The 12833-nt window shown below is 39.5% G+C and overlaps 1 protein-coding gene across 1 annotated transcript in view; it reads right to left on the bottom strand.

Moving 5' to 3' along the window:
* Nucleotides 1-11030, bottom strand: part of GTF3C3 (general transcription factor IIIC, polypeptide 3, 102kDa) — a 37841-nt gene extending 26811 nt beyond the window's left edge. The window contains exons 1-4 of the mRNA XM_006878742.1: nucleotides 10878-11030; nucleotides 9821-9932; nucleotides 5168-5355; nucleotides 3229-3352 (exon numbers count right to left, since the gene is read on the bottom strand). Coding sequence (XP_006878804.1) covers nucleotides 3229-3352; nucleotides 5168-5355; nucleotides 9821-9932; nucleotides 10878-10979 — 526 coding nt within the window. The 5' untranslated portion in view covers nucleotides 10980-11030. The remainder of the gene's footprint in view (nucleotides 1-3228; nucleotides 3353-5167; nucleotides 5356-9820; nucleotides 9933-10877) is intronic.
* Nucleotides 11031-12833: the final 1803 nt, after the last annotated feature.

Below are 12833 nucleotides of genomic sequence, written 5' to 3'. Positions count from 1 at the left end.
AAAAAACAATTTTTATTTGGGTCAAAGTTTACAGAGCAGATTAGATCCCCATTTGGCAATTTCTCCACAAACTGTCTGCTGACAGTAGTTACGTTTTTAACAATGTGTCAGTATTTTCTTTAAAGGCTGTCTAGTTGTTTTCAGTACTCTTAACTTCCCAGTCAGGTCAATTTTAATTCTGATGAAATAATGCAGTTGCCTCAAACTACTCTAAGGAACAATCCAGGGGAAATAAGGAAACAAAACAAACTTCTCTGAATGGGTATATGCTTTGGTGTGTATATGCGCATGTAAAAAACCAAAATAAAAATGAAGGAATACAAAGTCTAAATTAAACTACTCAATGACCACTCAGGCCCAGGGATATAGCCTGCTCAACGCAGGGCATCTTGTGCTAGGGAACTCTGTTGGCTATTGCTGCTGGGTGTCATCAAGCCAAGTATGCTTCACAGCAACCCTATGATCAACAGGTAAGAACCCTGTCTTCTCCTGTGCCATAGTCATCATCTCTGACCACTCGAGTCCAGTGCTAGTCACTGTGCCATTCCATCTCGTTAAGGGCTTTCCTATTTTTCACTGACCCTCCACCTTTCCAAGAATAATGTCCCTCTCCAAGGAGTAGCCTCTTTTAGCAACATGCCCAAAGAATATGGGACGGAGCTTTGTCATCCTTGCTTCCACTGAGCATTTTGTCTGCACTTTCTCTAACACGTATCTGTTATTTTGGCAGTTCACTGGATATTTCAGCACTCTTCAACGCCACAGCTCAAAGGCATTAATTCTTCTTCTGTCCTCTTCATTCATTGTCCAGCTTTCAGGTGCATAACAAGTGACTGAAAAGATTACGGCCTGAATCAGGCATACCTCAGTCCTCAGAACGACATCACTGCTCCTCAGTAATGTGGAGAGGTCCCCAACAGCAGATTTCTTTTTTAAAAAGAGAAACAGGTGGACTCAAACCAAGTGTTTTTTAGACTGCAATGCAGCTTCTTACATGTCCTGACCTCCTGACTGCTGGTACCAAGGGTGTTGATTGTGGATCCAAGAAAGATGAAATCACTGACAACTTCAATCTTTTCTCCAACTATCATGAAGGTATCAGTCTAGTAGTGAGGATTTTTGTCACTATGGTGATACAATCCATACTGAAGGTTGTATAGTCTTTGATCCTCTGTTCAGTGTTTGCAAGTCCCCCTCGTTTTCAGCAAACAAAATTGTGTCATCTGCACAATTCAGGATGGCGATGCGTACTCCTCCAATCCTGATCTCACATTTTTCTTCACAGAGTCCAGTTTTTCAAATTATCTGCTCAGCGTACAGACTGAATAGGTATGAGCAAAGGACACAACCCTACTGTGTTACCTTCCCTGATTTAAACCATGCAGTGTTCCCTTGCTCATTCAGACAACTTCCAAGTCCAGGTATAGGTTCTTTATGAACATAATTAAGTCTTCTGGGATTCCTACTGTTCTCAATGTTAGGTGCACATGCACAGTCAATAAAACACAAATAGACATTCTTCTGGTATTCTCTGCTTTCAGACAGGATACATCTGACATCAGCAATTACATCCTTGGTGCCATGGCCTCTTCTAAAGGCAGCTTAAACTTCTGGCAGCTCTTTGTCAATGTACTGTTCTAGCCACTTTTAGATACTCTTCATCAACATTTTGTTTGCATGTGAAAATAATGATACTTTTTGATCATTTCCACATTATATTGGATCACCTTTCTTGGGAATGGGAATAAACATGAATCTCTTCCACACAATCCATAAAGTAGCTGTTCTCCAAATTTCCTAGTATGAACTGGTGAGCACAACCAGGGTTGCGTGTTGGCTGAAACATGTCTGGAGCCCTAGAGGTAAGGGACTGGGCTGTCAACTCAAAGGTTTGATTCTATCAGCTGCTCTGCAGGAAAAAGATGGGCAATCTCCTCCCCTCCAATTAACTGCCTCTGAAAACGTGCTGGAGGGTCACCTATGAGATGGTCCCAACTCAGCAACATAGAACATATCATTTGCTAAAATCTTAGAAACACAAAATAGTAAATATAAGTGATTAACCAAATGTCGCAGAGACACTGAAGAAGCTCCTCTTCAAAAGGTCAATGATGTTCCATTTAATGGAGAAATGATAAATATAAATTGTCTTTTACCAAAAGAATAGCACTGCCTAGCGGGTTATGATAACCCAGCACTGCTTGATCTGGAAAATGGAAGCAAGAAGAAATATTTTTGAAGAGTTTTTCACAGAATATATTTATCACATATTTTAAAAGCTTGAATTTACAGAGTGAATATTGACAACGGGCTTGAGCACATCAAAGATTGTCAGGGTGGCACAGGATAGGACAAAGTTCTTCAGATGGTCATTACTGGTGGCAGTCAACCTGATGACACCTAACAACGTTAAAAAGACAGTAAAAATCTAAAAGTCCTTGCACACCCACATTTACTGCGGCTTTGTTCACAATAACAAAGAGCTGGAAACGCTCAAGTGCCCATCAACAAACAAATGGATAGAAAAGCTCTGGTATATTCACACAATGGAATACAAGGAACTCATGCAATATTATTCAAAATGGATGACCCTGGAGGACATTATGCTAAGTGAAATATCTCAGTCACAAAAGGACAAATATTGCATAGGGCCACTGTTGTACAATGGGACTGACATTAGGGCTGAGGGAAGACAGAAAAGGAAGGGAGGAATAGTGTATACTGCATTGAAACAGATGAGGGACAGAACTGTTTAAAAGGGATATATGAATGGGTATTCTTGTCATTACAGAAGTCCAGAGTGAAAGCTGAATGGTGGAATGGACTTCGGGGGAGGGATTGCATAAAAATGAAAGAGTTTTTCTTTTCAAAAAGAAGAGTGAGTTGGGGGGAAAGAGGTGAGCAACAATGAATGAATGGAAACTCTAAGTCTCTGTAAACTTTCCTTTCAATTAACTAAAAAAGTATAAAATGAAAAAATAATTAAAAAGTATAAAAGTCTTGAAATGATTGGAAAAAATGCAATAAATATTAGGAATATGTCATTGAGTCATATGCTACTACTGATTGTCTTTTTCTTGATAATGACTCTTATATAAGTGAAAAGTGGCAAAAATCTTTAATGTCACAATCATTTCAAGCTTCAAAAATATTTTTCAAATGGTACACTGAATTTCGCCACCACCTGATTTAATAGATTATCATCAACAAAGTTTCCAGAGAACATACCTTGTCTTATGATTTCCATGCACATCAGTATCGCTTCTTCACGCTCTCCACGAGCAAAACGAATGTTGGCTTCGCCCATGAGACCTCTCAGAGCTCTGGGGAGTTTACTCCGAGGTCTTTTCTCCTGTTCGGGGTAAAATAATGTTTAGATTGAAATGTAATAAACTCTTATGTTTTAATTCTAAAAATATTTACAAGTACAGAAAACTTTTTAATCACCTACATTCAGAAGTGAAGACTAACTAGTTGAAATTTTAACTGATCCACTATCTTTTATATTTAAAATTCAGTCAGGAAAAATTATTATACAAAAATTATCCTGACAGTCTCCAAACTGGACAACCTCAGAAAGTTTCAACAAAGATCTATTAAAAAAGCTTTCTACAATATGAAGTTCAAAGCATAGTAAAATACATAAAGAAAAAAACTATGATGGTTAATAATTAGAACATTACCAATTCCTTACTTATCAACATATTTAAGTTCCAAAGATCTTGTTATTATGTGAATATCAGCATTATAAAAAATGGAAGATGTTTGGAAAATTACTACTTAACTTGGGAGGGACTGGCGAGCATTATGCTGAGTGAACTAACTCAGTCCCATAAGGACAAATACTATGTAAGACCATTATTGTAGAAATAGAAAGAGAACTAGCAAAATGGGTATAAGGATCCAAGGGAGGAAGGGTAGGAGCAAAGGGCTGAGAACGCTTTGGCAGGGCGGGGGGTTGTCATCATAGGGCTGCACAGTCTGATGAGTAATAGGAGGGTGCATAAAAGAAATGGGAAAGATCTGTGTGAGGAATAATGCATACTAACTCTGTAAGCAAATTAATATAAAATAAAAATTTATCATTTAAAAAAAATGCCAACGTCATTATAAAACTGCTAAATTACTGAAAAGCAATGATGTCACTCTGGAGATGAAGGTGCTCCTGATACAGGCCATAGTCTTTGCAATCACTTGTTATGTGTCAGAGATCTGGACAATGACTAGGGATGATGTAAGAATTGATGCTTTTAAGCTATGGTGTTGGAGAAGAGTACCATGGTCTGCAAAGAAAACAGACAGGTCCGTCCTGGAGAGGGTTAAACCAGGCTGCTCCTTGGAAGCAAGGATTCTGAAGCTTCATCCTTGGAGAGGAACGTCATGCTTGGGAGGGTGGAGGGGACAGCGCAGGAGAGGAAGATGATTAAGAGACTGGGGTAATGGGTGTAGGTGTGTCAGAGACAGTGAGACTGGCACAGGAAAGAGCAGGGTTTAGGGGTGTTGTACATAGGGTCACTATGAGTCTCAGGTGACTCCATGGCATATAACAACAACAACAAATTACATCATTACATAACTGCCAAGCTGCTGAGAATCACAACCCAACCATAATGACACATAACTTCAACCATCACTCGCAGCATTATTCTCATCTCACAACTCCACATTACTGCCAAATATATGTTACAGTGCACAAAACAGGACAGTGTATTATAATTATAAATGCAAAATGTCAGATAATGAGAAAGTAAAAAAGGGAGAAGTCTTACTAATTAGAGCAGCAGCAAACAGAGAACTGGATGCTGCAAAATGGATCTATGTGCTAAGATGCAATCTGCTAATAATCCTCTTTTCTTCCAATTTGTCCATTCAGAATAAACTTTGTTTAAAAAATAATACAAACTTTTAATAGCAAAGTTACAATATGTTTTGACTATAATTAGAATTTTACATTAAAAATCTTTGATGCAAACATAAAGTCCAGCAACACTGATTTTTTGATGATGTATCTTTTCATATAATTTCAACTTTTTATCAAGGTACGTGTGTGTGTGTATATATATATATATATATATATATATACACACACATAGGTAAATAATCTAAAAACTTTTCAATTATCAATTTTTACATTATTTTATAATAATCAAAATATGGAACAATTTACTTTCATCATTTTTTTGGTCTCACGATTGAGGGCCATCTCCAACATAAATACATCGCCTGCAGTGGGTTGTTCAGACGTTTCTTCCTCTTCTTCATCTTCATCCTCTTCCTCCTCATCATCTTCATTCTCTCCAAGCATGGAAGCAAAGACTTTGTGAACTGACTTACTGACTCCATCTGATGTTTCTCCTGAAGAAAAAGACATTGAAATGGGGGAAGGATGAGGGAAATATGTGTAAAAAAAGAGCCTTAAAACTGTAATAGTCAAAAGACTTAGGAGGACTCAAGAAAAACTCAGTTCTCCCATTTATCTGGAATATAAATTTCTACCACAGCAACACCAAATTTAAAAGTGAACAAATAAACACTTGCCATAATCAAGAGAAGAAAACTAGCACAAAGCACATTTAATAAATTGTATTTATTTAAAAGGAAATAGTTAATAAAATTTAACATCTATCTCAAGTAAAAATTCTTAATCAGTTGGAAATGGAAAAGGTATCTTTCATTTTACAAACAGATGCAAGCATTCTTCCACAAACACACTTAACGGTAAATTATTTAAAGTTACAGGGATTAAAGCAAAGATGCTTCCTATCACACTTCCATTCAGCATCCCAATATAGATTCTTGCCAATGAAATAAAAGGAATAAACAGTAAGGAAGAAATAAAACTTATTCACAGATGACGTGAGTATCTACGTAGAAAAGTCAAAAGAATCTACATCACAAACCGTTAGAATAAATAACCTTGCTGGATACAAAATCAAAATGCAAAATGTAATCATATTTTTTTCTATCAGAACCAATAAGCAGAAAATTTAATTAAAAGGAGACCTTGCTGCTCTGTGGTAATCTGCAATGTTTAGGTGGCTCAGATGTTTTGTGGCTAAGTACCAGCTTAAACAAAACAGTCCTGGGGGCACATGGTGCAGGACTCAGCTGCTAACCAAAAGGGTAGAGGCTGGAAAACATCAACCCACCCTACAGAAAGATGTGACACAAAAGGACAAATACCGCCTGGTGCCACTGCTGTAGAAAGTGACTGACATCAAGGTTGGGGTAAGACTGAGAAAAACTGGATAGATTATGTATACTGAATTGAAACTGATAAGGGAGAGAACAGTTTAAAAGTGATATATGATAGCAAATTGTGATTATAACAGGAATCCAGAATTAAGGTTGCATAGTGGAGTGCATTTGGGGCGTGAGGTGGGCGTGGGGGTGTATTGTATACCAAGGAAGAAGTTTATCTTTTGCTTTTCAAAGAGAGGAGCGAACTGGGGTGGTGGGGTGTAAAGAAAAAAGTGCAACAATGAATGAATGAATGAATGAATGAAAATCCAAAATCTCTGTAAATGTTCATTAAAATTAATAAAATTAAATTTAAAAAAAGGAAAGAAGTGACAGTCAGCTTCTATAAACAATACAAAGCGCTGGAAAACTTTTGTTGTTGTTATGTGCCGCAGAGTGACCTACAACTCACAGTGACCGTACACACAATGGCTCTAAACCCTTTCAGGTCCTGAGCCAGTCTCACTGTCTCCAAAACACCTGCTCCTATTGCCCCAGTCACTGTGTCAATCATCTCATTCAGCATCCTCCTCTCCTGTGATTGTCCCTCCACCTTTCCAAGCATGACATCATCATTCTCCAAGAATTAGTCCCTCCTGGTAACACACCCAAAGTATGTGAGATGGAGCTTCAAAATCCTCGCCTCCAGAGAGCAACTTGGTTTCACCCTCTTCAGGATAAACCTTTTGGCAGTCCAACACTTGGATCACTAAAAGTTGACAATTCAACCCCACCTAGTGGCTCTGTGGAACAAAAGTAGACTACTGCCCAAAATACCCTCCAGAGCGCGTTTCTACTCTATAACACGCACCTGGGATTCACACAGTAATCAAGTTTAGGATTGGTTTTAGTTTTATTTAGTAATGCCCTGGAGCCAAGACAATGAATATTTCAATTAGCCAACTGTGCTAATGCCTGTATAAATCCTATCCTTTCTTCTTTTTATCCAGGGTCTAGGGAAAGTTCTATGCCAATTATTTTCTAATAAATTGGGAGCTTTAAATCTTAACAGAATTAATGGTATGACTGTGCTGGGTCTAGGAAGTCTTCCTGTACTTGGCCATTGAGCCAGTTCATGAGTCAGCTAACCTCGTTTTCAGTAAGAGTCTAATGCTACCTTCCACGGGCAGCTTCAGGCAACAGGACTAGAGGTCCCTTGCTGCTGGAGTTCTACCTCAAAAACTTGGTTACAGAAGATCTGCTCCACCCTAGCAGAGACAAGGACAAGGTTTGTAGAATGGGAGCTCCTTTTCCAACTCATCTGATTGGCAAGAGAAAGACTTTTCTAAACTTCAGCTAGGGATCAGGCCCTTTCTTCCCATTATAGTCTTGGGTGGCAAGAATAAAGCTTGTTTGTTTTCTACCTACCTTTGAGAATATGCTGTTGGTGGAAAGTGGTTTCTATAGGAAAAAGAATCACCTCTACTTCAATCCCCTAAAACTGGTAAGTTTAGTTCTCAATCAGATTCAATACTCAAAACATTCCAAGTAATCGGACAGAGGTAAATGGATACCAAGAGCTATTTATTATCAGCATTGCAATCACAAGAAAGGTATTATCAACCAATTAAATTATAAATTAGTACACTGGCACAGTTAACAGGCAGTCTGGTAGCAGTAACCAAATTTAGTATCTGGATGCTCAAGACTAGACTCTGGAATGAAGTAAAACACAACATTACCTATGCTGTTTGTGAAGTCCTAACTGGGTAACTAACCTGCTTTTCACTGATATTTCTGTTATCTCTAAAGCAGTAGTTTGGAAGCCACTTTCTAGAAAGTGCAATTCATTACAGTTTTGGGAAATGCAGTTTAGAATTAAGTAGTCATCAACTGAGAAAGTGGATTTCAAAAACGATGAGTATAAAAAGGCCCCTAAACCAAATACTGATGTCAACTCGAAACACATTTCCAACACTGGCACACTAAATAAAAATAATCATTACAATAGTCAACAACACAGATATCCACTGAGTGCTAGAGTGGTGATCTGCTAATTGAAAGCTGGTAGTTTGAATCTACCAGCCATTCTGAGAAAGACTGATTTTATGATTTATAGCCTCCATATCCCAACTTTAACTAACGCTTACCCCCACAATAAGGGATTTATCTTTAACTGCCCCACAAATTGCTGTCTGTCAGATACTCCTCTAAATCTGAACATTCAGATTAAGACAGACTAGGAAGAAGGATTGGCCACCCACTTCTGAAATAGCAGGCCTCTGAAAACCCTATGCACTGGACCAATTGGCAGCGTCAGGATGGATGATGAAGGGATTGAGAGTGTTCACAGCTTCACTTTGCAAGGCTCCACAGTTAACACTCTTGGTACCAGCAGTCAGGAAATCAAAAAGCGTATCGCAATGGTAAAGTCTGCCGTTAGGGACCTCTCAAACGTACTCAGGAGCAACAGTGTCTCTCTGGAGACTAAGGTGCGCCTGATACAGGTCATGGTATTTGCAATCGCTTGTTATGCATCAGAGAGTTGGACAATGACTAGGGAGGACAGAAGGAGAGTGGATGCTTTTGAGCTGTGGTGCTGGAGAAGGGTACTGAATGTACCCTGGACTGCCAGGAAAACAAACAGATCCATCTTGGAGAGGATTAAACCAAGCTGCTCCTTGGAGGCAAGGATTCTGGGACTTCGTCTGACATACTTTGGACATGTTGCCAGGAGGGACGGGTCCTTGGAGAGGGACATCATGCTTGGGAGGGTGGAGGGACAGCGCAGGAGGGGAAGACCCTCTATGAGATAGATTGATTCGGTGACTGGGGTAATCGGGATAGGTGTGTCAGAGGCAGTGCGGTTGGCACAGGATAGAGCAGGGTTTAGAGCTGTTGTGCATAGGGTCGCTATGAGTCGGAAACGACTCGATGGCACATAACAACAACAACAACATATCCTAATGGAGAGGCACTGTCAGACTCAACAGATAGCAGTGGGTATTAGAAATGAAGCACTGTGCTCTTGATAAATGAGGTAATCTATAACAGAATATCACAACCAAGAAATGTCTTCATTAAATTACCTCCCTTAGGGGCCTTTCCAAAGTACTGAAGAGCAATGTTGTCACTCTGGAGACTAAGGTGCACCTGATACAGGCCGTGGTCTTTGCAATCACTTGCTAGGCATCAGAGAGCTTAACAATGCCTAGGGATGATATGAGAAGTGATGCCTTTGAGCTTTGGTGTTGGAGAAGAGTACTGAATATACCATGAATTGCTAAGAAAACAGACAAGTTCGTCCTGGAGAGGGTTAAATAAACCAGGCTTCTCCTTGGAGGCAAGGATTCTGAAGCTTCGTCTGACATACTTAGGACATGTTGCAAAGAGGGACCAGTCCTTGGAAAGGAACGTCATGCTTGGGAGGGTGGAGGGACAGCGCAGGAGAGGAAGACGATTCAGTGACTGGGGTAATGGGTGTAGGTGTGTCAGAGACAATGAGATTGGCACAGGAAAGAGCAGGGTTTGGGGGTGTTGTACATACAGTCGCTATGAGTCTCAGGGGACATAACAACAACAACAACAACAACAGGCACACTTTAACATTTAACTCAAGAAGCAAATGTTCTTAACCTACCATCATTGCCATCTTTGTTCTGGGATTTGGCGGAGTCAATTCCTGATGATGATGGACCTTCAAAGGCATCTGCATTTTCTTCAGCCAGTAACTTTTTCTTTTCCTGAAGACTCTGTGATGGAAAGGAAAAGATTTCAAAACCTAACATTTGTTTCATTATGTGTTGCATATAAATAGGGATATAAATGTACAAATATGATTTGCACAAATATGTGGAGTCTTCTCTAATAGTTAAAGTATTTCAAAACATTTGAGCTTTACCCGTCAGTATGAATTATTTGTAAAAAAGATACTAAAATTATCTTGGCAATCTCATGAATTTAGAAATTGTATCCTAGTCTCTTAAATTAAACAAGAGATGGAGACAGGCATTATCAATTGCACAGAGTAGGTAAAAAATTTATAGCTGATATACAAAAGATGGCATCACGTTCATTTTTCCTCAAATTATTTCAAATATTTGAGAAAATTTAAGAGGTTTTTTTTTTTTTCCTAAGTGATTTGAATACTTACGAAAAATAGTTATGGACATTTTATTACGAGACAAGAAAAGCATTTGGTTTTTTTCCTCAGGTTAAATTATGCCAGTGGGAAACTCTAAAATGAAAACCCAACTATCCTTAGTTGAGAAAGAAAAAATTGAGTAAAGACCTAAATAATGAGGTAGGCGGCTTGCCTCCTCAAAGCCACAAAAGGATTTAGCAGCAAAGCTTGAACTAGACTCCTGACTCTAAATCACATTTAAATCACATTCCGATTTAAACTATTGTGAAAGTTCCATTTTAACCTCCAAAGGCGAAACCATTGTCAAAATCTCTCACTTGGCAAAAGAGCCAATTTAACCGAGACAAAGGCAATCCGGGAGAAGGGATGCGTATGTTTAAGAATTTAGCACAAAAAAAATAAAAAGAACTTAGCACAGAGATAAGAAACAGGGTGGTGACAGAGTGTCGAAACGAAAGAACAGAAAATGCTAGCCTGCCAGATCGGAGCCCCCAGACTTCGCTTTTTGTTTTTATGGACAAAGAGAGAACGGCATTCAAGCTTAACAGCTCACTTTTTTCTCGCGGATTTTTCTCTCTTCTCTTCGCCCTTCGAACTCTTCAAAGGATATTTTCCCTTCCAAGTAGTCGATGAGCTCCGGGCTGAATCCCGACATGTTGACGGGTTCCCCTTTTTTTGCCCCAACAAAACGGGACAGGAAACCGGAAGAACAACTTCGATCAGGCCCGCCCTCCGCGGTGACCCGGCGTCCTCCAGATAAACCGCCCGGCGTGCGCCGCAGCCTCCGCGCTCGAGTTCTGTAGTAGCGAGCACCGGCTGGGGTCTCAGAATGAAACCTTCTTCCTCCAGTTTAAGATTATAATGCAGATAACCATAGGTTTTTAAAGAGATGATTCAGTGGCTGGAGTAATCGGATGGGTGTGTCAGACGCAATGTGATTGGCACAGGGTTTAGGGCTGTTGTACACAGGGTCGCTTTGAGTCGCAAACAACTCGACGGCACATAACAACAACATCCTTAATCTTAATGGTGTATCCCTAATCCCCTTTTAAAGTATTTATTACATTCTCAGTGACTATTTCCCTTTCTGAATATTTGTTAATTACCAACTTTGATGTTGTGATTTACTTAACCATTTGCTCCGCCACACCTTGCAGCTCTCCTATCCTGATAAACTATAAAGCCTTCCTTCCATTTTCTTGGGTAAAATGACATCTTCTGCATTGAATGGCACTGAGATAGGGCAGCCAGAACCAGACTTCTTGTAAGATGTTGTTGCATTAGGTCAGAAAACAATGAGACTGAAGTTTTCCCCTAATGATACAGGACCACACCTGATTGAAGTGAACTCTTTGAAACTCATGGCCCACAAGTTGGAACCGTTCGTTAATTTGGTTTTCTACACTGGTGATTTTGGTGAAACATTCTTCTAGATCGTGTAACCCTGGTAAGTCCACTTGCTGTACAGAGGTAATTCGTGGTTGCTGTGAAGACGAACACAGACACTGATGAGTCAAATGCGAGAATGATTACCCACAGTGGACAGTGTTTGGTGGCACTCCCCCATTAAAACAAGCTTGGAAGCAGTAGTGGCATCCACTTCGGTAATAGCTTGCCTCTGGAAACCCTATGAACCTGGAGAAAGGACGAAAGTTATAGAGGTGTCCAGGACTTTCATTCATTGGGTCCCTATGAGGCGCCTGCGACTCAACGGCACTTAACAACACCACCACCACGCTGCAGATTATCCCTCATTTTCCAGTGGAGTCGCTGGGGGATTTGAACTGCCAGAGAGGTGCCACCTTTGAGCTAACAGCACAGTTCTCCATAGAGAACGTGACATTTTTCAAATTAAGGGAACTGAAGAACAAATTAAAGCCTTGAATTACAAATGTATGGAAAAGTCTGTAAGCAAACTTTTGAATAATGCAAGAAGCATTAAAAGAAGGGGGAGGGAATACATAAACCCTGTTCTAAAAAGAATTCACATTGTACCATTTCAAGAAATAGCATATGATCAAGAACAGTCAATGAAGGAAGAGTTCAAAGTGCACTGATGGCGTTGAGAACAACAACAAAAAAAGGCTGCAGAAATTGATGGAATAACAGTAAATATGTTTCAACAAACAGATGCAGCCTTGGACATTCTCACTACTCAAGAAATCTGAAAGGCAGTTACCTGGTCAGCTAATTAGAGAAGATCCACATTTGTTCTAATTTCAAAAAATGGAGATCCAAGTGTGGAAATTATCAAACAATGTCATTACTAGCACATACAAAAAAAATCTTATTGAAGATTATTTTTTTAAATGTATTAAGGTTTATTGGAAAGAGATGATCCTTAACCTATTTAAAACTGTTTGTTGCTGTTGTTATGTGCTGTCGTTTGCGACTCATAGCGACCCTATGTACAACAGCCCTAAACCCTGCTCTATCCTGTGCCAATCTCATTGCCTCTGACACACCCAACCCGATTACCCCAGTCACTGAATCAATCCACCTCATAGAG

Source organism: Elephantulus edwardii, unplaced genomic scaffold, assembly GCF_000299155.1.
Source record: "Elephantulus edwardii isolate Elephantulus edwardi_28Jun2011 unplaced genomic scaffold, EleEdw1.0 scaffold00001, whole genome shotgun sequence".
Classification (NCBI taxonomy): domain Eukaryota; kingdom Metazoa; phylum Chordata; class Mammalia; order Macroscelidea; family Macroscelididae; genus Elephantulus; species Elephantulus edwardii.
Note: the sequence above shows the minus strand (reverse complement) of the source record. Positions and strands in the feature narration are given on the sequence as shown.